A 25196-nucleotide genomic window follows, 5' to 3' on the forward strand; every position below is an offset into this window, starting at 1 on the left:
AATGGTTTACAAACTTCACCCAAAAGACAATGATTCCTAGGTAGTGCCTTGTTATTTGGGTTAAGGTTTGGGAAACTGTGAAACATCAGAAAGGACCCATCTGAAGGCAGATGACGCTAAGAATACTTCCAAATATACTGTGAAGGGTCAATATATCATTGAATGATGATTTTAGGCACTAAAATGTTAAAAAAAGGGTTGATTACTTTATACTAATTAAAATACCAGTATCTCCCCTCAAGAGCCGCAATGATAAGCAGCAAGGGTTATTTACACTGGCATTACAGAAGCTACATGGGATTACATCTGCTGCAACTCAACAGTCAAAAGACATTTCTACCTCACCAATGAGTCGAGTCAAAAGCTAGAATGTTAGCTTTCAATGTATCATATTTAGTATTATTTGCCACTTAGAAGCCCACCTGAGTTTGAAACTCTTGGTTCTGTTATCGCAGTTTTCAACACCTAGGTTTGGGGGTTTTTTTAAGAAAGATTCATTGTATGTGGCAATAACGCACAATCACCAGCGTTTATTTTCATTTTGCTTTAATTAAACACAAATGCATCTCCGATGATTCAGCTTTGCCCTTGCTAACTGAAGAGCAAGGCGATTCCAAGTAAGGCTTCACGGACGAGATGACAAGAGGTCCTGAAATCCGCGGCTGGCCATTCCGGCTCTCAGCTCCCACGGCCTGCAGCTGCGGCCAGGGCCGTGAGGAACCCTGCCCGGCTCTACCTTCGCGTGAAGACGAAACCCCGCTACCCACGCCGTTCCGCGACCTGCGTGCCCAGCGGGCAGCGCTCGGAAGCCGCGGGGCAGCCCGACCGCGGGACTCGAGGCCCGGCACCGCGTTAACGCTCTCCCCGCCGGGAGGGCCCCGCGGGCCGCGGGGCTACAGCTTCCGCTGCTTGTGCCGAGGGTTGGTCTTGCAGTAGACGTAGAGCCGGCCGCGCCGCCGGACGATGAAGCAGTCCTTGCAGCGCCTCTTCAGCGAGGTCTTCGTCTTCAGCCCCGCCAGGAGCGGCGGCAGCGGCAGCCCGGGCGGCGGCGGGACGGCCAGCAGGGCACGGGGGGCGGCCGCCTCGCACCACAGCGGCAGGGCCCGGCGCACCGGCGCGGCCAGGGAACAGAAGGGCGAGTGGCCCAGCGAGCGGAGCGGCCCGGCAGCGACCCTGGCCAGGAAGGACAGCATGCTCCGCGCCCTGCCGGGACAGCGTTCCGGTGAGTACACCCGCCCCGCTGCCCCACTCCCCTCACCTCGACCCACTCCCCTCCTCCCGCCCACCGCCTGCCCCCAGCCCCTATTGGAAGGTACCGGACACTGACCGGTCCCGCCGCCGCTCCCCTCAGACCCCAACTCGGCCGGCTCCGCGCATGCGCGCCCCCGCGGCCCGCCGGAAGCGGGCGGCAGCCAGCGAGGGGCGGGGCAGAGGCTGCGCCTGCGCCCGCCCGCCCACCCCACCGGGGGTCACGTGGCCGCCTCAAGATGGCGGCGCCCTGCGCGACCTTCCGCCGCCTGCTGCCGCTGCTGAGCCGGCCGGTGGTGGCGGCGGCTGTGGCTGCTGCCCGGCCCTACGGGGTACGGGCCGCCGATACCGGCGAGCTTGTGACGCACACGGGGCAGGTGAGCGCGCGGGGCCCCGACAAGAGGAGGGCGGCCTGGGGGTCGGTGCTGCCCCTCCGCTGCCCGGGGAGGGCGGGCGCGTCCGGGCCGCGTCTCCTGGCGGGGCAGCCCGCTGGTGCGCTTCTTCATCCAGTGCGCGCTGGGGGAATTAGTGTTCTTGAGCGGCACGTAGGCAAAAGGTACGCGCGGCTTCGGAAAGACGGCTGTTAATTAGGAACACGGTCATTCGCCGTCACCAAGCGTTGTGGTCTCGATCCGACATTTGGCACCGCTGAAGAGTTAGCCGGTAGGAAGGTACCCTGGTGTTAGTGCCTCCCTTTTGTCTGTGCCTTAGTGCAAAAACTGAGCGTGCGAACCAGGGAGGCCTCTGGAGACGTGGAAGAGACACGGCTGGTGGAGCAAAGGCAGGAAGATTCTCCCTGTGGTTACTTAACTCGAACGTAAATAAATATGAAACTTGATTTTTTTAGTTTAGTTCCCCTTCCAGATGGCAGTGTGGGATCAAAGAATGGCATTATAAGTAATACATCTTATGTTTGCCTCTATAGTCAGAGCTGAGGCTTCTGTTTACTGGCTTTAACCCCACACCTCCTTTTCCACTTTCCAACCTAAAATTTATTTTCCTGTGTGAGAGAAATGGAAACTACTTTTTCAGTGCAGTACATACATGTAAGATGATGGTAATACTTGAAACTGAGGAAAAGATTTAAACTATTTAGTTTTGACAGTGCTGTAAGCCTTTGTGTTCTTTGTTTATGGTCATTGCTTTTTAAACAAGATCAAGTTTATTTTGTACTTTAGGTATATGAAGAAAAGGATTACAGAAGAATTAGGTTTGCCGGACGACAAAAGGAGGTAACTCATTCTACTTTTACTTATGGAAGAGGGGGTGGTTTGTGGGGGTTTTTCATACTGATATTCATGTCCGCAACTTGATTGTCATTAAAAAAACAATGAACAAACCAACCAACCAAAAGAAATCCTTCCAAAACCAAATTTTTTTTTTGATTTTGGGTTTCAGTGTTGTTTTCACTAGAGTGAAAATTATTCTTTTAAGACAGCTTATAGAAGCTTCTGCGTACCTCCCTACTTTTGGCAAATTTGTAAAATTCAAGACTTGTCCTACACCTGTTAAGTCCTTACATCTATGCTGTGGAAGTTGTAGACATTTGAGCATCTTAAACTTGTACCACTTGTTGTGCTAAGCGTGTGTTTCAAGAAACTTTGAAGCATGTTTTTAGTGCCATTTGCCTTCAGAAAAATCCCATCATTAAATGCTCTCCTGAGTTTGCGTCTATATATCTGTTTAAATGTGTGTTTTGAAGCTTATTTTGCTTCTGCATAGTTAAAATCTTGATTTTTACCCAAACTGAGTTTTTAATGAGGCCATTTCCAGAGCCTGGGAAGCATTTGCTGAAACAATGAAGTAACAAATAAAATTTAGAGTAGTCTGAAATAATGAAGCCTCAAAGGCAGAGTCTAGTAACACCACCATTAGCCAAATGTGCTACTGTGAATTATCTTGTGGGCCTGTTGCTGCTGCTTATCAGTAGAGTGGGTACGTGAAATTTTAAGTCTTTTAACACCAAGCTTTTTCTAGTGATCGAGCAGCACAGCTCCACGAGGGATCTGCTGGCCTTTGGGAGAGAAACAGGTTGTTTCAGATAAATTGTATTCGTCAATGCCCGAGCGTCCTATTAGTGCCTTAGTGTTAATGCTATAAACGTGTATGTGTAGTAGAGGCATTAAATATAAGGTGTGGTAGATTTTTAATGTAGTTGACTATAATTGTTCCTTTCCTAAATTAACCTGAACCAATTTATGCTGATGTCTGAGTTTTTGTATTGAGTTTACCTCATTGTATCAGGGCTACAATTTAACTCCTGTTTGTGTGTCAAAATTGGGGATTTCACATGGGAAATAGTTAAATGAAAATGTCACTTAAAATGCTGAAGTAGTTTACTTCTGGGAGAATAGTAGCAAAATAGGTCCCTCCCAAATGCAATGCCTGTTTTTGTGCTACTTCTGAAACTTTGTAGGAAATGCTCCTTAAGCCTAATTCTCCACAGGGCACTGGTCCCTCTGATATGCCTTTGCCAGCAGCTGATTTCAGACTCTGTGGTGACAAACACCCAGCGTTTTCAGTTTGGTTCTTCCTTCTCCAGCAAAAGACAAGCTTTAAGTCTGAGCAAGGTTTAATGCTAGGTTTTAATTGTGGAATTGGAACAAAATTTACATGTTAAATACTAAAGCAATCTTCATCTGTAGTTATTAACAGGATCTCTCTCTAGGGGCTTTGCCATTATTCCCCAGTGTGTTTCAGCTACTAGTATTAGCATTTCACAGCTGTGTGTGTAGTCTGAATGTCGTCTTGTTTCTGAAGCTAAAGCTAGCCCGCAAAGTTGGTGACTGTACTTCCTTGGTTGCTTCTTCTCTTCATCTTCGGTACGCTCTGGGTGGTTGAGTCTGGCTTGTGACCGGCCCAGTCCAGTGTCGGCAGCTTTCTTGTCTGGGGATGCAGCCTCTGAACGCAGGTGCCCTCAGTGAGGATGTCTGGGCCCACGACTGCGTGCTGCACATGGCCTCTCTGGGCGACGGCTAGGCCTGGGGGCATGGCCCAGAGTATGTGGCTGTTGTCCCCCTTGGTTCTGCCAGCCTAATTGTTAGTGAAATCCATGTGTTTTAGCTAAAATCATTGTTCTCTGTGCTGGATGTACAGAACCAGGGGATTAGTGATCTCTGGCAAGGGTCTAAAACAAGTAGATGTGAGAAAATTGAGCATGGCAACTGTCAAACTGCATCCCTCGTGGTCCGACTAGGGTCATCCTGCCATTGTACCACAGGACCTAGTTCAACACCACTGTTCCTGCTTTGGCTCTGCCCTTTCTGTTAGGCTGGTGCAGCAGTGGAAGCTGTGAGGAGAACTGACTTCAGAGCTGGTCCAGTTTAAGTATAACCTCCTGCCTTCTCTCTGGATCTTTGGACCTGGGTCAATTCCAAGTTTGATTTTATCTCTCGGCTTCCCAGACCATGTACTGGTACAGGCGAGTAGGTGGAGAGAAACAGCAATGGGATTATCAAACTGACACTACGGCCAGGAAAAAAATTGCTCACTGAATTATACATTTGGCAAGGAGCATTTGGATGCGCTGAGGGAAACAGCCCCTTCCTGCTAACTACCGCTGTGCTTTAATTGAAGGGACACGATGTAACTGAAACCACTTCTTTTTTTTTCTCTCACAGTTTTTCTTCATCTCTTTGTTTTCTGGCATGTTTTCCCTGCAAATTCCTAGACTCTTGTTTGGCTGAACCACAGACAAGTCGTAGCTGTATGGTAGATGAGAGGTTCTTGCTTTCCCCCTGTCCCCACAAATATCTTTGTGGTTAAGAAACGTTGGGAAGAGTGGAGTTCTGCTTCTGATCTTGAAGCAGAGGTGCATCATGGTGGTGTATCCCTCCTTCTTTAGCATGAAATGAAGGACGCACAATTTTGAGCGTTATTAAAAGCAGCAGTAAAAATCCTTGCAGCCTGGCAGAGATTACATGAGACTTGCGGACAGGCCCCAGGCAGTGAGATTCTTGATGTTGCCAATTTGCTTCAATACCGAAAGTTTATTTTTCGTTAACTTTACTTAGCTATCATCTTCTTTAAGTAAAGCAAATCTGGTTGTTGGCAAAACTTGAATTTTCCACTGCTGTACCAAAAATGCAAATTTTGGTGAGACTGAATTGGAGGGTTGGTGAAAAACCCAAAGTTGCTGTGTACTAAAATTATATAAAAATACCGTTGTAGTTCTTAGGGATCCATTTAATGGACACTTAGCTATCTTTTTCCTAAGAATCTCATCTGCATTCAAATACCAGTACATTTATGAACCTTATCTACTGCTCTGTCTGCAGTGCCTTCTTTGGATCTTCAGGCGTGCATATTATTTTGTATTCTTGCATGTATAACATTGCCTTTGAAAAAGCTGGCCCCTCCTGGAGCATGTTTACCTGAGGGGTTGGGTTGGTTGTCCGCCTGGCACTGGCTCAGACCGTGTTGGAAGAGGCTGGTGTGGATGAGGGAGGGAAGCACTGTGGCTGGGTGCTGTAGGTCCTGCTGAGGCACAAGTTGCTGTGTCACAGGCCTGTCCGGAGGTGGATACATTTGCCAGGCCACGTAGACATGCTCTAGGAAAAAGCCCTACTTGGTCAGTGATGTGCATATTCAGGAAGTGTGTATAAGATAGATTTACAGAGTGGCGTAGTGACATTTAGAGGGTTTTTTTTCCTAATGCTGAACAATTTGCCTTTCTGACTGTTGTTATGCACCACGTTCATGTTTTCCTGAGGTTCTTGTGCAGCAATAGAATAAGGTGCATGGTGAGAGGCTCTAAAGTACCAGCAGTTGTTTTATCTCACTCCTGACCTTACTTGTCCCACCATTATTTTTGAGTTTATCAGCAGTGAGTCTTTTGCAATTTTATCATGTAGTCACTAAAGCACAATACAGAGGCAGCGTCAGTTAAATATCTTCTCTTCTTGGCTGCTTGTTCCTGCTCACCTCTGCTGAATCTGCTTAAGGTCATGTTGTAAACCTGAGCACTGATGTGGCCTGTGTATCAGGGGAAGGGGATTACTTCTGCAGAGTTTAACATTCTTAGTTCACTGATCTGGCTTATAGCACAGCCTAAGAATTGGTGGAGGAGGTGGGAGGAAACTTGCAGGAACTTCTCAAGATGACTGTAGTGGAACTGCTTGGGGAGGTGGTAAATAGCAATTGCTTTCTGTTTCAGTGGGGGAGGTATCTGAAAGCTTTCTTTTTTTCTCTTACAGGTGAACAAGAATTTTGCGATTGATTTGATAGCAGAGCAGCCTGTGAGTGAAGTTGAAAGCAGAGTGATATCATGTGATGGCGGTGGTGGAGCTTTGGGACATCCTAAAGTATACATAAACTTGGTAATATCTTTTGATCTGTGTATAGCATGTTTTGCCTGCCAGTTCTTGTTTGTAAGATCATTTACTTTTTGGCATGTTAGTTTAACAAAGTCAAAGGATTTACCACCTGAGGTGTTAATTTTATTTGTTATCTAATATAAAATTAAGACTTCTACTCAGAAGAGCTAGAGGGTTTCCATTTGAGGTTACCAGGCATTTCTTGCTCTTGATTGTTTGGTGGGACAATCCTTTTTTTTTAAAAAAAATAAATTAACTATGAAATAATATGAGCAAAAAATGATATGATAGCTGTGTTTTTAAAAATTACTCTAATTGTTTAAATGCTACAGTGTAGATTGAGGATACATTTGCAATATTCTTAGGATTGTGCAATTTATTTTGAATCCTGTACATTTAATTAAAGAAAAAAGACACAACAAAACTCTTTCAGTCTTTGGGAATCTTGGTAGTTCTGAAGGTTAAAAGTTTCCATCATGATCGGAGGATCAGTGTGTTTACCCTGACAGTAGTGATAGTTTCCAGTGTATTCGTATTCTAGAGTAGTACTGTCATATGGCCTTGGTGGAATCAACGATGACCTGCTGTTTAGGTACTGTTCTCAAGCAGACCCTGACTGCGCATGTCTTAAAATCTTTCCTTGCTCAATTCAACTTTGACGTTTGCTTAATACCCAAAAGAATGGTGGGGGAGAGCTGGTGTCCTTTAGTGTCAGTGTTGTTGCAACTCCTAACTGTAATCACAAGCATTTCTATTTTGAACAAAGTAAGCGCTTTATAATGATCCGTTTTACATTATTTAAAGTCAAATGCTTGGAAGTTTTAATTCATAAGACTTGGGAAGCTTGTGTTCTTCAGTCTTCAGTTAACTTCTTGCTCTTATGTTGATTTGTTTGACCTGTGTCTTCTTGAGGAATGCTTTTGGTTTTGTGAATTTTGAGATCTTTTTGTGTTATCAAATTACAAGACGTCCGTTCGTTCTAATGTCTACAAAGAGAGAATGGTATTAGACCAGCTTGTTTCCCCTAGCCCTAACAATTGAAATTCAAGCTTTCAGGGCTGGAGAGTAGTCTGGAATTTTCACTTCTAATCCTGTATTAAGGAAGGGGAACCATGAGTTTACTTCACTTCATGTCTGCAAATAGTCATGTTGCTAAATAACAGAAGATCCTTTAGTGTTTATCTAACTGTCTTGTCTTTTGCCATGTTAAGGAGGACTACAGCAGTGGTTGGCAGTCACACTGCTAAATTTAAAACAAACTTAAATGTTTCTTTTGGAGATAAGAATAAAATTTTATACAGTAGTAACTGCTACTTTTCTCTAAAATGTTTTCTTTCAGAATTTTTCCTGGAATCCTACTGAAATTTCCTCCTTCCTGTAACTAACTGTTGGTTTACATTACTGGCCAAAATTCCTTTCTAGATATAACTTGGGAATGTGAAATCCTATTCTGTGTTAGAATAATTATGAAATGATCTTTTCAGAACATTGAAACAGTTCTAACTGAACTGACTTAAGATGTCCAGTTCAGTAAGAGGATCCTTTATTGCTGAAGAGATATCACTTGGCTTGACTTCAAAATTATATTGTTGAGATTAGGCCTGCTAATTAAAAGGCTGGCAGAAGGGAAGCTCCATAGGATACAGAAATCAAGCATGAACCTCATATCATCATTCTTACTTCCAGTGTGTCAAATAAGATTAAACTCTGTACTTCAGCTATTGAAACATCTGTTTTAAGATGGCACATATAAATAAGAGAAAATTTGTAATTTCTAGAAGTTTTGTAAAGTGAAACTAGCAGCTGTTGTATTTTTATATTTTTGCAGGACAAAGATACAAAGACCGGAACATGTGGCTACTGTGGACTTCAGTTTAAACAGAAACATCACTGAAAGATCATTCCTGTGTGCTTGCAGATGTCTGTTCAGATGTTAACGTTTAACTATAAATAAACAATATATTTAGAAACCCAAGATTAGTGTTTGTGTTTATCTTAACTGTGGAAAGTTCAGTCTGTACCTTTTTAAAACCCAGCTTGTCAAGTATTTGAGAGCTGAATGGTATTACAATATCTGTACTTAATTTGGTTTTCATGGAACAAATGTCTTGCCTTGTTTGGCAGACTTCTCGCACGCTTGGAAGTGGTGTTCGGCTGCAGCATAGATTTGGTTTGTACTGGGTAGATTTGTATTCTTTTCAACACTGAATTGGATGTAAATGTTTATTGATGTTTGTCTTTTGACATTCTTTGACACTTAATTTGCTCGTGGGCTAGTATCTGTAGCTAGATTCACAAATGGAAGCACAAAGATACCATGATACTCAGCATTACAACGCTTACTCCTGAAAGCAAGATTGTCATCCCTGAATTAAGTAGCTACACTTGCTACTTGTTTAAAAGAAACAGCCAGTGCCTTAGAATGGTAATCAGTGTGAGCTGGAGAACTACCTAAGCTGGCACACGTGAAAGGTGAGGACATAAGCATTTGTTCTCCAGTTGAGAGGATCAGAGATGTAAATATCTGATTCTGCTTGGAATTCACACCGTTGAAATCTCTTCAGGAACTGAATCTGATTAGACTCAAAGTAGGGATTGCTCCATTGCGGGTAGCAGGTTCTGCTCCTTTAACACAGATAATCTGACAATGAGAGCATTCACCTATCTGTGACACCACCTAGGCTGTGTGAGGCTGGTTGTAGGACATCATCTGCCTTGCTTAATTTCACTTATGTAGCATTCCATCACATAAGCATGACTCTCAATCCGGGTTTCTGTCTGGAGAGGAAGGGTCTGAGCTTTGGTCTTTGCTTCAGAGAGCATTTTAATCTGTTGTCAGTAAGTGACTTTTTCTTTTAAATGCTGGGGATGGAACATGGTCCCAGGTGGTAGTTGCTGCTTGGCCAAAGTTTACTTGGGCATGATTCTAAACCTGCTCTTTATATCACTTTAGTTAAATTGATGTGGAGATATCAAATTGAACCAAATCATGTGGGCGCACAATTGCTTAACTTGCTTGTGTCAATTTATAGATGAAGTTGAACCAACAGAGTCAGGCTTAAAGCAAGGCCTGAACTATTCTGTCTGTAGAAGTTGTGTATTTAGAGGCTATACTGCAATTACTCACATGCGTGTACACCCCTCCTCTTTTTTCATTCATTCCACCTGTAAGAGCTTAACCTCCCTTTCTGTCTCTTCCCCTTCTTTTTCCTTCCATCTCTTTTTCTCCTTTTCATTGCTGCTGGTTTCAGTGATCATCTGAGTGGCCTTCAATTCATTCTTTGTAATGACCTAGATTTAGGAACTTTAATATTAGAGTTATGCATTGTAAATTCAGTGTAGGTTACTGAGCACTGACTTTTTTATAAGCCCAGGGTCTAACTGAGGCTAGATGGCTGTTACGATGCTTGTAGTTTTGTAGTGTTAGAGAGGGCAGTGGCCAAGTTCAAGAAGACTTAACATATGTTGCGTTTTGAGTAGCACCTGAGCATGTACAAAGATGGCAAAGGATCTTTCATAAAACCCAGTAACTTGCATTCAGCCTATCTGACCTTATGCAAATGATCCGTCAACTGAACATAAATATGGTATTATAAATGGTCTTCTGTAAGTCCATCTCATGCTCTAAAAATAATTGAACTTGCAGTGTCTGTCTTTAAGCATAAATCTGGTTGCTTTGTAGTCTGATTCTTCCAGTTTGTAGATCATCTTGGCTGGCACAGTTCTCTGATGCTGCAAAGAAGTAATTGTATGCGGTCCTCTTCCTTGGGCCTTTGATTTTCTTATGAATAATACATCTGCTTGGATCACTGCTGCTCATAATAAATTAACAGTGTTTAAATTGGCACAGCAGCTATTGAGGACCCAGACAAATCCCATCCCACTGGTCTCAACTCTGGAATGCTGTTCTTGGATATTCTCCCTAAAGTACTTGTGATATGTGAAGCTGTTGACACCAGTGAAACAAAGAAGGTCTCTGCTTCGCTCTGGTGATCTTCATAGGAAAACTTCAGACTTTGCTCCTTAACGTTTCCTGTGTGCTAAGTTTATATATCTAGTTGGGAATGGCTGTTTATATGAAGTCTTGCACTTTAACCCACACCATCCATGTACCTGTGGAAACGCCAACCTTGATCTGCAGGAAAAAGAAGAGAGGGAAAGCAGAAACTTTCAATGTGGTGGTTATAAGCAGATACAAGTGAAAATGGATCTATGAGGACAGACTAAAACACATCAGTATCAAAGCGAGGACAGACTAAAACATGTAAGTACCAAATCAGCATTACAGTTTTCAGGCAACAAATTCAGACTAGAGAGCAATATGGAATAAAACTTTCAGACTTAAATTCTATCAGTCACTGTTCTGTTCTTTGTAGATAATTCATTCCAGGCTGGAACTGTAGTCTCTTACTCCGATTACCAGAGTACAAACCATAGTTTATCTCTATGGAAATATGAAGTAGCCTACATTGATGTGAGGCTTGCCTTAACACCTGCATCTTGCCTTTACCTGTTAAAAGCAGATAGGCTCTTTTCCCTTTACTGACACATATATTAAGCTTTTCTTGGTGAAAATCACTGTGTATTTAAACTTCCAAAATAAGGACCATCCAGCCTTTTCCCCACATTACTTGGTAGCTCTCTGTCCTCTAATTAAAAAGTAACAAAAATAAATTTACAAGGCAAGTCCTGCTTGTTCACAAGAGCACAAAGCACTACTATGACTATGGCATAATAGGCAGGTGCACCTTTTTAAAAACTTTTCAGTCACATGGCATCTGATAGTGCTCTGGAAGTTGCTCTTGTAACAGGCTTCTCCAAATCAGCAAATAGTATCCCTATACTTACTCTCTGAGCTGCCAATGATCCTTGCACTTTTTATTTAATACTATTGCGAGTATCAGATAAAATACAGCGTATTGTAATAGCAATAGAAATGTTTGGTTCTGTAATATCCACATTGTTGGCTTTCTTTGGTGTGTTCCTTGCTATTGGTCTACGTTTTGAGAGGCAATTCAATCTTTTTGTGGTGGTCTCAATACGTCATCCAAATTTAAAGTCTGCAGTCCTTGAGGAGCACATCTGACAACTCAGTCTTGCCAATGGAATAGATTGATCAGGGAAAAATGACCCTCCATTCACCTTGTCATAAAATTCATGGTGCAAATTAACATGCATCTCCCTTTCCAGAGGTCAGCTGGGACTTGTGTAATTAGGGAAGAATAGCAGTTTCAGTTTTCATAATCAGAGGCAACATAGTAGAGAAAAAAAAGGAGAATTAAAAACATGATATGTATCATTGCTGTAAATGTCACTCTGATGTGAATAATGACTCTTTCACATGCTCTTATTTTTGTTGGGCATTGCCCAGTGCCCTGTGCAGCAAGCTATATGTTGAAGACCTCGCATGCCCAAGTAGTGACAGCTTTCACTTCAGGCTTTCCAAATCCCAAATAATTTTCTACTGACTGATTGCAGTGGGGGGGTTGCAAGTGGAACATGATGATTATCCATTTTTCCATACACAAAGCAGCTTGTGCAGCTCTGATATCTTTGAGAGACAGTGAATTTAACTGACAGTTACTGTAACTTATTTTTCTGCACCTGAAAGTTATGCAGTCATTATTGATTATTCCAGGTTTGCATTGCCATCCAGTCACTCGATGCTGATTTCACCGTCCAAAATCCTCAGCATTCAGGTGTCAAAAATTAAGCTGACAAAGCAGAAATTGCCATGTGGAAGAACAGATTATGGAAATGCAATGGAGGAAGCAGGAATGTAATCTGTGCAATGTGGAAATGATGTGATGGAGCACTGGGAACATTGCCTTAAAGCACCTCACTTATTTTAAAGGGGCTGTTAGTTTCCCTTAGTGTGATACAAATGCTGTGAGAATATGCATAACTGCACTTATCCATACATCTTCTGCTGATACAACATCCTGCTTTAGGAAGTCCTCCCTGTCAGCCTGCTGTGCACACATTTTTACTGATGTCCTGGCAGCTGGATGCCAGACAAATGCTATCAACAGCACTTTCTAGTGGAGATGTCATTGTAGTGAGAGCTAGAATGCAAGCAAAAAGTTCTTATCCCTAAGCAGTGTAAGCAGGGTGGGTCCAGTCATGAAATGAAAATATACTCAAACATTATGGAATCTGTAAAACTAGCTGCAGTTTTGTAGGTATTTTCCCACCTTTTGTTAACGTTCAGCATTCCTTTACATTTTTTAACTTTCTTCCTGTTTTAATTCTTGTCCTCTTCCATGTTTCTCTTGCATCCCTTCCACCGAATCCCTTTGTTAAGGACTAGGTCTTTGACAAAAGCAATGGTTATCTTATGATAAATTTGTCTCTCTGGAACAGCCTGGAATGCTTATCTCCTGCTTCAATAAGAGTGCCTAACTTGAAAGCCTGTTCCTTCTGCAACTGTCACTTGGTCTAAGGCATAAATTAAAGTGATGTAAGTAGGCAGGCATTTGGCTAGGCTTTCTCTTAATGTTGTGTGGATCACGAAATCTAGACTGCTTTCACTATGGTCATTAATGATTAAAATGAGATCTCTTTATTTTGGACTAATTACAAACATAGGAGAAAGATCTAAGAGACTTTATAATATAGCAACCTGGTAAAATACTGCATAAACTCTCCTGTTTTTGAGTGCTTCACATGGATAGTGAGGCTGTAAAGAAAAATAACTTGGGCAGCATATGAATGACTATGGAAAGCATATCAGGCAGGTGCTAAGGATAGACATCTTGGTTAATATAAAGTTACTTTCAATTTAAAATTTTAAGGTAATGGAATGCTATTATCCCTGTTGTGTAATGAAGGCACGCTGGAAGTACAATGTGATTGAAGAGTGGTATCTGCCCGACCTAATTGTAACTTGGAATGCCTGGAGTGTAAGGGAAGTTGGACACTGAAAGTGAAAGATTGTCAGAAGGAAAAAGGTTTTGTTCCATAAACATATTCCATGTGGCAAGGATTCCACTGTTGTCCCCAACAGGTGAGGTCCCTTTGTGAGGGGAAAGGATGTGGACAGGTTTGAAATGAAGCATTGTAAGGGCTGGTGTTGGCAGAGATTGTAGCAGCTGCCCTCTTGATTGGCTCCAGAGCTATAAATCCCATCAGCTGTGGCCTCCTGAAGAATGCTCACAGGAGCAGCACATCTAGAGTGAGAACTGGACCTGCTCCAAGTTCAGTTTGTGCCAACTCTGAAAAACAAGCTGAATGACATGCAGAGGGGGGATACAGGGGCTAATGTTAGAATGTACTGTCTACTAGTCACTCATAACCATGAGCATCAGGAATGAGGCTATTGCCTATCGATACATGGGAGAAGATTCTTACCTAATATTGCTGATTTATTGATTTGTAAACTTTCTTGCGTTTATTTTGATTCTTGTTCCTTCTACACAGGTATGTTTCTGGAGGTTTAAAATACTTGGACTCAGTGCCTATGAATTGGATGTGGTGAAATCTGATATTTTCAGATTTAGTAACTGAGTTTCCTAGATTTCTGGATGGGAGTTCAAGTTTATACTTGAGGAGGATGGGTTGCCTGGGTTTTTGGAAAGGAACAATGAGGTATTTGAGCTGTCGGGTTTTATTTCTAGCAGCCCTTGGCAAAAGGATTACTGACATTATCTGTACACATGTGTGTTGCAATGTAGTCCTCAGTTGTGATCTCTAGTTATGAACACTGGATGTCAAGCCAGAACATGTACTTGGGTTTATTTCACTTGGCTTATGCTCCACAATGACCTTCCTTTAAGAAAAGCAAAGGAGAAGCATAGGGTCAGGAGAAAGAATGGGACTAAGGTACAGCTGGATCTTGCAATGATTTGGGGTGAGGGTTTTGGAATCTGTGAAGGTTTCAGAGTCCTGTGGTTGAGAAGTGGCCTTGCAGGCCTGGTTCCTGAATCACAGCAACAGCTACTGGTAGCATAGCCATAAATGACTGTGATTTGTTTGCATACAAGAAAGCTGTGCCAGTAAAACACTGTTCAACTTATTTGTAGAAGGCCTGGGAAAGGGGGCTGGAAAGTGAAATGGCAAATCTTCCTTATCAGGTTATTTGAGATAGTAAAGAGAAAGTTATTCTGAAGAATTGCCAAAGGAACTTTTTAGACTGACTGGGCAACACTCATCCCCACCCCCCCCCCAGCAACTGAAATGTGATGTAGATAAATGTTAAGTGTTGCATGTGAGCTTAGTTTCACATACAAAAATTATGAATCTGAGCTATTATCAACTATTATCTGAGCTGAATTACACAGGAGTGAGATTTTGACTTATCACATTTCCATTAAAAAAAAAAATCAGCTTAAAGCTCAGTAGCAGTCACAAAATTAAGTCTATATAAGGAATTATTGTGAAAAGAATAGTGTGAAGCAGAAAACAGTTATGCTAATTTTTTACCCACACCTTGTATTTTCTGCACAGTTCTGGTCCCCCTATTTAAAAAAAAAAAAAAAATTAGAATGGGAAAAAGCTTAGAGAAGGGCAAACAAGATAAAGGTTTCTGTAGAAATAAGGAGATTGAGCAGTCTGGGACTCTCAGTCTGTTTAGGGTTATGATAGAGGTCTACAAAATCCTGAATGGTAGGGAAGAGGTGGTTTGACTGTTTTAAAGGCAAAATCACAGATATTTGTAAAAGTCAGAAAATAATAATGAGCTGGTTCTTTTGGAAGTATTTAATCAGGTTAATAAAGTTTAAAAAAAAATAGTTGGGTGTGCTATATGGAAATTTTACTTGTTGGCTTAGATCCAGGACTAAAGGAGGTCACATGGATTAAAAACTTATCCTCATGTTCAGAGGACAGCTAGTAGAGCTATAAAATTAAATAATACGTATATTGTAAAAGGCTGAAGAAAATAGAAGAGAAACAAGACTGATAGCAAGCATAACTAAGGTTGATAAGAAGCACTGAATTACTTTAGAATGGGACAGAGTCTTAACAGATGTATTCGTCTAATGTGAGAGGAATGTGGTGAAATTGTTAAGCAATGTAAAAAGATAGAAAAACTAAAAGGTGTGTGTTATATTATGTAATTGTATAATGGGAAGTCAATGAAATAATTTCTAGTAATAGGCACTCAAGGGGTTGCTCTTTAGTAGGTGCTAAATTTAGACATTGTTAAATTGGCATGGCCAGATAATTAGTTTCAACAGGGCTGTCCAATGAACTTCCTCTATCATTAATGTTGTTTTTTGATAAGCTTTGAAATACTGGAGAAAGAGCACAAAAATGGCTAACGTGCCAACAGTCAAAGAGGGTAAAAGGCATGACCTGGATAATTACATGTCTGTCAGCTTGACATCACTTCTGGGCAAAATAATAAGGGACCTAATTAATAATGAATTAAAGAAGTGTTGTATAATTAGTGCCAATCAACATGAATTATAGGAAAACCAGACCATGTCAAGCTAGCATGATGTATTTTTGATGAAATTAGAAGTAGTGGTTGATAAAGCTAAAAGTTAATGTAATATCCTCTGATTTCAGTAAAGATTAGACTTAGTAGTCCATATTTTTATTCAGAAATGAAAGTCTTGTGTGATCAACCAGCAACACTTCACATGTTTTACATGTATTAAAGGGTAGCTAATTCTTAGGTGTGAAAATGTCAGTGTAAAATGAGACTCATTGCTGAAAGGATGCATTCCTCTTGGATTCTTGATGGCATCCTTTCTCAACCCTATGGCACTTAGCTTCTTATCAATGTCCTAAAAACCCCACATAATAGCTACAGATGATTTGCTGAGGATTGAAAGGATGAAGCATTGTTAAGTAAGGAAGAAGATTCAGCAGTGATACTCTTTGCTGCTGCTTACCCAACCAAAGTTGACACAAAGCTGAATGTGTTTCAGTGCAATGAATTGTACAGGAAAAATAAAATGCTGTCCATATTTATTGCAAAAATTCTGTGAAGTGGTAACTGTAACAGCCTGAGTGGTGATTTATCCTGTGTGAGTAGCAGCCTTAATAACTTCACGTAACAGAAAACATTGACTATTACATTTGTCTGGGGGAGTTTGTTAATCATCGTATCACTATGAATTTCCAGTTCAATTCTGTATCTTAAATAACTTTATTGAACTTTTGGGGAATAAATAGGGGTGCATTGAGTAGGCATATCTTTCTGAATTTCACATGAGTGCATTTGTTACTTGAATACTGTGTCCAGTTTGGGGTCTGTAGTTCATTAATTAGTATGGCTAAATTAGACAAAGTTCAGAAAAAGCCATGGCACTAATTACAAGAGTAGAAAATGTGTTGTGTAGTGAAAGCTTCATCTTTGCTCTTCCTCATAAATGAGGTTAAGGCATGACTTGATCAAGGTCTACCAGTACAAATGCAGGGAACAAAACCATGATAATGGATCTTTAGTCTGGCTAAAAAGGGTAAGATCTAGTGGCTGGAAGCTATGGACAAGCAGATTCAGACCAGGGGAAATGGGACTTCACAGTGTGATTTACCAAGGACTGCAGTAGATTCTGCAGCATTCATGACTCTGTTTTTAAGGTTCATATTTTGTAAAATGTGTATTAATTGAAACAAGGCTGGAATCTGGAAACCGTTATGGACTGTGTTACAAAGGTAATTAGATCATTGCTCTGGTCCATTCTCAGTCTGTAGAAATGAAACATGTATCAGGCCAGAGACACTGGTTCCACTGAACAGTGGTGCTGTCAAAAATGTCCTCCAGACCTTGTTCTGAATAAGGCACAGAAAGGACTTGAACTTTGTTTTCCCACAAAAATACTCTAGCAGTCTGAGTGATGGGGACTTGAACTCTGCTGTTGCAAAAGAGTCTCTGGCTTTGTAGAAATGTGGAAAAAGATCAAACCTTAAATCCTGATGTTTATCATGAGGAATTGTTATCATCTGCTCAGGGCCTAACAAAGGCAGACAAACTAAAATTAAAAAGTCAGTGCTTTAGGACAACTAGAGGACTTCATATCTGTTCTTACTTTCTCAGTTAAGAGAATATATGTGAAATCTGCACTATTTCTTGGGATGAAAATGAAAAAGGATTGTTTCCATTCAAACTTAAGTCCCAGCTCCCAAAGGTTACTGTAATTTTATTTTTGTCAATATTGCTTTTGTGGTGCTCTCGATACTATACCAGATTCTGGAATGAAGAGGCTTATACTTTTCTAAGCTTTGCTTACCCTCTTCAATGCCACTCTGGATTACAGTGGCTTCTCAGGTTTTTCATGGCTTTGATGAAGTAGCTAGCATTCAGCATGTCCTGTGTTGGATAACAGCATCTTCCTCAAGAACAGCCATGGAATAAAGCTTTTACTGTTTAATCATGAAATGTCTGATGTTTCTGCCAATTAGCATAGATTAGAAGTCATTATACTGAGACATTTTGGGGGAGCCTAACACAATATTAGGGGACCCTGTACATAGCAGTAAAACATCTATCTTTTTTTAATGCTAAGAGCAATTGGAAGGGTTTTTAAGGTATATTTAACACACACACACACGCACCCCCCCCCAAACACCAAACCAAGAAACAAACAATAAAAAACCCCAAACAATAATCCTTGATAGTGGTCTACATTAAAGAGATAAAAATACTAGACGTATTAAAAGGAGAGAAAATATTTAATAAATAATGTCCTGTGATTGGAAAACAGATGATACTTGTATTGAACAATGGTGAAATATGTTCTATTCCAACAGTAAATGGAAAGGATGTTAGGCATATACTCCCAGTAAAAACCTTTACATTTGCAGGACTGGATAACATTGAAAACAATTGGCTGAAGAGCTTTCCCTGTCACTGATATTGACAGATCTAACCTCTTGGAACACAGGTAAGCCTTCAGAAAACTGTAAGAAAGCTAATACAGTAATATTTAAAGATTCTGTTGATGGCAGCATCTTGCTGCTCATTCTTATTGTTTCCTGCTCCATTAAAAGAATGATTAGTGTCTGTTATTTTACCTTCATGAAGGCTTTCATATACCTTATCCTATAACCTTTCTTTTGCTAAGATGCACAGAATGAGTTTTTATTTTTTTTTTTGTGACTCAGCACTCAGCAATTTTTCAACACCATTAAAATATGATTAGCTACAGTGAACGTAATAACTTAGCATTAAGCACATTGCTGCTGCATGCAGAAAGTAAGTATTGGGGAGGGAATCCCCTTCGTATACAAGGGAACACGTTCACCTTCTTGGATAACGTAGTGCTGGAAGTTTACGCAGACTTGGTTGTCCGCTATGCCCTTTAGATCCTAGCAGTTCCTATGCTATAGATTTGTTCTGTATGCTAGTTCTGTTTCTGACTGTGTGACCTTGCACTTGATTGTATGAAATTTCATTGAGCTTAGATGTGCGCAGCTGAGTGGTTCAAATCGCTTTGTATGCAGTTCTATCTCTGTCTTTTTTTACTCCTCTGCAAATATTTGCATAACCAGATGTGGTTTTGTATTTCTTTCTAATTCTGGATAACAGTTTTGCTTGGTGTCAGGCCTTGCCTAATGAGAAACATCCTTGTTTGACAAGGATTTCCTCATTTGGAGCAACTTTCTGAAATCTGCCACCTAGCTATTTCTAATTTCATCTAATGATAGAAATATAATAATAGTGTAAAACTTTTCCTAATGTACTCAAAATATTTACTGGCCTTATATCTTTTACAATATGCATTTTTCCTTGTGTCCCCTGTTCTTTAAGTTTTGATTAATTTATGGAGAACATTTTCTGTGTTCCCTATTTTCTACTGGTTTTATCTTTTGTTTCATTTGGTTTGTTATGATCATATGCATCAATAGTTTACGTAGTTATTTGTAACTATAATCTGCTATTCCCTCTTAAAGCAGGCTCTTATCCAAAGTTCTTAACTGATTGAAAAGTGCTAAAAATTTCATAATAATAGTAATTTTTTTCTGTGATTGTTTGCTTTGCAGATATGGGGATGTGTGTGTTTGTGGTGGAGGGAGGAATACCCAAGCCAGGGTTTGTTTATTTATTAATTCATCACATGTGAAACCCCTCATTTTCCAGCTTGTGATTGAGCTTTTCAGTTCTGAAGTTCTATCTGAATACTTTAAAAATATGCTGCAAACCAGAAGTATTTTGGGAAAAGCAAAGTCCCATTCCATTAAGATTTTTGTTTTTTGAACCTTCTCCACATATTTTAAGGTTTTTCCAACAGTTCTAGTGACACTTCTGTTTATTTAATGAACAAAAAAATGGTTGGTTTCTTGAGGTTGCTACAGTTGCTCACTTTATTTGGTGAAGTTAATCGCTTCCCCATTTGTTGTTACGAACTCTGTAACTGACTGTATTGCTGTGGGAACAGGAAAAAATACCTGGAAATAAAATGTTGTGAATCAAGACACCTGGTCTGCTGTGCTGTACCCATTCAAGTCAAAGAGGAAGAAGCATGTCAAACTTGCTTTCTTGAAATTGCCTGTGTTTCATCCAAGGTCAGAAATATGAATAACCTGATTTTTGATGATCTGTGTGGTCATAATCTATGAAATGGGTTTTTTCTCCTTTCAAAAAGGAAACAAACCTTCCTACTCAATGTTCAAATTCTTGTGTTGCTGAAACAGATGATCTTACTAGCCAATGACAGTTTCTTGGTAGGTAGCTTATTGGTATTTTAGGGAATTCCATTTTGTTCTATTTATTAATTTTGTATACTACCCTTTTTTTAAAAAAAATGTTTGCATAACCTGAAAAAATCCATATATTTGGAAGCTGAAAAGAAGCTGATATTATAAATCTTACAATCTAGTACAACAAAATATGACTTTTCTACACTTCTCTATTTCACAGTCTCCATCTACTTGCTTACCTCCATTTGGGCCATTCTGTGCAATGATGTGTATGCAGGTAATATGTAATGGTTTACCTGCCACCTCTCAAATTTATTTGGAATAACCTCGGCCTTTGCTGATGCCTGGGAGCCTGTGAGGGGTATCCCCACTCTGGATGAGTAAGCAGCACGTTGGTTTGGGTGTCACCAACAAGGAAACCTGGCTGAAGCCAGCCCTGCTGTGCGACCTGAGGGCTGTGCCAGGCCTAAGGAGCCAAGGCCATCTCTTATCAGGAGCTAACAGTGCCAGCCTGAGCTGGGACTAGACAAAACTAAAACTGCTACACCTGCACATATACCAAAGGTGGAGGTTGACTACGAGTCAGTCACTTAGTGCAATAAAAATTCGTAGCCCCTGCAAGCCCACCGAGCTCTCCCATGGGGCAGCAGGCTGCTTGGTGGCGATCATCAGGGACAGCTCTCAGGGTGACTCCTTGAGGCTGAGACACCCCTGACCTGGCATCTGACATCTATAATGAGGTAAGCGATATTTTACATTAGGCCTAAAGTATACTGTATGCTAGTGACATTTATCTATATCTAGCTATAGTTTAATTATTAAAAGTGTAGTAAGTAGTAGAGTGTTTCACCACTGTCTAAATCACTAGCTTTCAATTATTGCTTAATTACCATTTGATTTTCATTCAATCATTGATTAATTACCATTTGATCATTGTTTGATCATTAATGAAACCCTTTGAGCTAACCCTATAATGATGACTTCTCTTAATTCACCTGCAACAGAGCTCCATAAGCAAATTAATGGTAAATGAAGTGGGAACCTACGTCCACAGTCAAGTGAAAATGGTGTGGGAATACATGTTGTGTAGAAATATTTCAGTCTGAAGCTTTTATGGGTTTTGGTGTTAGTAGACTAACTAAGGTTCTGTACATCAACCTCTGAAGAAATAACCTTTTCTATGTATTATATTTGTGGACATAAGAAAAAAATAAATAATATAAATTGTATGAAATTCCTGTTTTATTTCATTTTACTCTCAATCATCCATAGATTATTCTATTCTCCAGACTATGTCTAGTTTGGTGGAGGGGATTTTTCTGATTCAGGGATCATCTAATGTAAAACAAACAATGTAAGGAAGTGTGTGCTGGGATCCTAAACCATATTGCATCTGACTGAGTGTCATAGCCTCTTAAGCTAGCATCTGCTTTCCTCCTGCATGGTTTCTTTCTGAGTGCATGAATTTCTGCTGAATTGGTTGGATGATGGCAAAAATGTTAGCAAAAGGATGGATATGGCTGCTTTCTTACAGTAAGAGTACTTTGTTGTATAGGATGTGCTTAGTAACACAAGGGCTGAGGGTGCAAACTTGCAAGTAATGAGCACAGGCATCAGAGCTTTGGTTCCTTGCCAAATATTCTAACAATTTGGCTATTATTCCAGTTAGTGTAATGATGACTGAGGTAGAAACACAAGCGATGTTTTCTGGACTCTGAATCCAACCACACACACCTGCCTCCCCCCTCCACGACTTCCCCCCCTGCCCCCTCTTTCTCTTTTTGTCTGTCTTCAGCTCTATTTATCTCACTGGCTGTTGTCAAGCCAAATCCACATGATTACGTGTTCATCTTTTGTTATATAGGAAATATTACCACTATGATTTCTGGTCTTGGAGCTGAGCAAGGGATTTTTATGTGCTGTAATTCTGTAATTGCCAAGTTCCTCTGTATCCTGGCCTAGTTTTCCAAGTAAGGTCTTATGTTAAAAAAAGTGTAGAATAATTGTCCTTTCTTCCTTTCCTTTATGACTACTTGATATAATTTAAAAAGTGGAGCTGAAGCGTATGCAACAAAACCAAACTGGCCAGTATGAGAGTCTAAACTTAGATTATTTTCTTTTTATCCCTACTTTTTACTTTCTGTACTGTCTTCACTGAGTCATATTTATTGCACGAGGATTTCACTATATGGATATTTGTAAAATATTTTTACAAATACAAAGATAGCATTCCATGTTGGTAAATCCTGACTCAGTTACAAAGCAAACATGATGCAGTACTTCCTGCATTATGAAGGGTGGGTGAAAAAAGCCTTATGTCATTCAAGTAAACGTATGTATGTGTGCATTAGGCAGTTGGAAAAAGTTGAGGGGGAAGAAAACCCACCAACAAGCCCACAATGATTTAATACTTTTTTTTTGGTTGCTTGCCAGTGAAGCCAAGAAAAGTCACATTGTCAGCTCATTACTCTGAACCCCATGGTACTATCTGAAGTGCTTCATGTATCATTCATTACAGCAGGTAGAGGAACAGTGAAATGTGGTTCACTTTAGCAGTAAACTCCTTTAGGACTGTTTGGTTAAGTGACTTAATGGCTTATTCTTAATGTTCTTTTCTTTTATCTTGAGACCTCATAACTCAAAATGACCAAAAATAATTCAAATTCTTCTTGGCAGCAGGTCACCTGTGAAATATTTTCTGTCTAACTTTATTACTTTTGAATACAAAATGCCAAGAAAAATGTGTGTGCATGTCTGGGTATATGAAAGACTTACAGATATATACATCTTCTATGTACATCTATGGCTCCTATATATCTTCTGTATGCTTCTGTGGCTTTTTACAATAGCAAAAAAGAAAAAGTATTTTAAATCACATAAACTATACCTCATTATAACCTGTTCCATCTTAAAAACACTTAAGTCTTGACATAAGCCACTGATAATTGACATAAAGCAGAAACAAAGGAGAATTCGAGGTGGTGGAACTTACTGGGATAGGGAAAGAAGTAGCGAAGAAAAGATGAGAACTAGTGGGTATTTGGGGAAAACAGAAGAATTCAGAGGCAGCAAACTTTGGTCTAAATTTTTGTCTGATTTTTTAGTAATACTGAAAATATATATGCATGGTACATGGAAGAAATTTTAGAAAACATTCAATACTAAGTACAAATAGAAGAACTTGGAAACTATTTAAAAATAAAATGCCCCAGAACTGCCTAGAAGGATAATAGTATTCATTCTCCATACATCTTTTAAATTACATTATCAGAAAAGATAAATGAACAGTCAAAATGAACACTTCATGTAAAGAGAATTTGCCCAGAAGAAATCCTTTCTTAGGTAAATTACAGTTATGTGCAGATATAGAAAAAGCGGCAAATTCAAGGGTAGTGGTGTCCTGGGCTGTGATCATGTAAAACTGAGTTAATAGTCCCTCTCTGTAAGACTCTGGTATAACTATACGTAGACCAAAGCAGATTAAATACAAGTCTGACAAAAGGAAATAAATCCTGGCAAAACTTACATAGGGTGACGAATGTTAAGTAACTATTTTCTAGCTTTTGTTTTTTAATAAGCCAAGCAAAAGGAAACATATTTATTAGCATTTTGTGGTCTATCTATTAAGAGCAGTGAATGGGAGAAGTACCAGGCAGCTGTTGGAGGCAGAGCAGGAGGTACTGCAGCATTTCTCAAATCTGACCCAAAGCCTGACTGTAAGACTGCTGTTCTCCTCTTGTACTTCTCTCCCTTAAAACACAAACCATCTGCACAAAATACTAAAGGAAGCATCCTATTTAAATTAAAAAAAAACCCACTAAAACAAAAACACAGTGAGTTTGCTGGTCGTCTTATAGCTGGTCTTTGAAGCTGGTCTTCTTATAGCCTATACATTTCTAAGTTTCTACCATCTGTTTTGAAGATACTAACTAATTTCTTTTAATAATGAAAGCTTGAACAGAAAGTCTAGCCATGAATTAGCCAAAAAAATAATTCTGCCATTAACAAATAGCTTGCTCCTTAAAAATTCTTGGTGTTTGGCAAAAAAACAATTACATTGTCAGAGAGAAAGAGAGATCTTATTCTCTACTGCAAATGTATGTCTTCAGATTTTTGGCAAATTTGTTAATCCAGGGAATAATTCTTTTACAGCAGTCTGGGAGTCTGTTAACAGGTGGTTTCTCATTTTTGGAGTGTTCCAACCATAGCTGACTTAAGCTTTGAGCTCTCTGAACGTACTCCGTGATACCCAAACAGTTCTGCAGTTATGGTTACTGACAGGACACAAGCTTAACAAAGAGGCCGTGACATGCAAATATTAAGAAAGAACAGAATTCAGATGAAAGGGTTTTAAAAACAAATTTAAGCTCACAACAGAAACGTGAACGGGTTGGAAAAAGCTGGTGACATCACAGCATGAATTAGTCTTGCAGGCTTCATGTTTTTCACAGCTGGGACAACATCCTAAAATTCTCCACATGTGTTCAGAGGGCACTGTGGGTTGAATCGATGAGAAATGTCAGATCTGTCACTTGGTTGTTAGTACACTAAGTGGAAAGAAAAAGATGGTGGTTGTGTGGAGATCTGTTACCATCTCATGGCTGCCTTCCTTAGCTTGCTTTAGGCATATTGTGTGGAATAATGCATGCAGCCTTATTAACGGTGATACGTAGCCTAGTAGATAAGGGGGGAGAAGTAGGGTAATTAGCCTGCTAAGAGAGGAAGTTAATATGATGAGCTGTTGGCAAAACTATATGGATTGTTTCATGTGTGGTGGCTCTTTTAAAATTACCTCATTCTATGTGATTGAAGTATACTGCTTAATATTTCCAGGGATTACTGTAAGGAAGGTTCAAATGTAATTCCTTCAGTACTCTTATTTATTTATTTTTTGAAAAGTAAATGCAGATAGACTCTTTTTGTCGGTTCCTAGGATGAATTTCCTTAGACCATGCTGTCTTGACCGTGCTTATTTCCTTTCAAAGAATTTATAATATGTTCTTTCTATTATTCTAACTTGCATCTCTGTCTCCTTATTAAGGC

The 25196-nt window shown here is 40.1% G+C and overlaps 2 protein-coding genes and 1 long non-coding RNA gene across 3 annotated transcripts in view; 2 read left to right on the top strand and 1 right to left on the bottom strand.

Moving 5' to 3' along the window:
• Positions 1-529: 529 nt before the first annotated feature.
• Positions 530-1446, bottom strand: MRPL36 (mitochondrial ribosomal protein L36). Its single transcript, XM_074875979.1, has 2 exons — positions 1328-1446; positions 530-1203 (listed from the first exon to the last, which is right to left on the bottom strand). Exon 2 carries the CDS (start codon positions 1191-1193, stop codon positions 894-896), a length of 300 nt encoding a protein of 99 aa, XP_074732080.1. The 5' UTR covers positions 1194-1203; positions 1328-1446; the 3' UTR covers positions 530-893.
• On the top strand, positions 1447-8538 carry NDUFS6 (NADH:ubiquinone oxidoreductase subunit S6). Its single transcript, XM_074875965.1, has 4 exons — positions 1447-1625; positions 2427-2480; positions 6444-6566; positions 8392-8538. The coding sequence occupies exons 1-4, from the start codon at positions 1488-1490 to the stop codon at positions 8455-8457; spliced, it is 381 nt and encodes a 126-aa protein (XP_074732066.1). The 5' UTR covers positions 1447-1487; the 3' UTR covers positions 8458-8538.
• Positions 8539-18201: 9663 nt separating this feature from the next.
• Positions 18202-25196, top strand: part of LOC141954066 (uncharacterized) — a 33673-nt gene continuing 26678 nt past the window's right edge. The window contains exon 1 of the long non-coding RNA XR_012632078.1: positions 18202-18397. This is a non-coding gene — a long non-coding RNA (uncharacterized LOC141954066). The remainder of the gene's footprint in view (positions 18398-25196) is intronic.

Source organism: Strix uralensis, chromosome 1 (assembly GCF_047716275.1).
Source record: "Strix uralensis isolate ZFMK-TIS-50842 chromosome 1, bStrUra1, whole genome shotgun sequence".
Lineage (NCBI taxonomy): Eukaryota > Metazoa > Chordata > Aves > Strigiformes > Strigidae > Strix > Strix uralensis.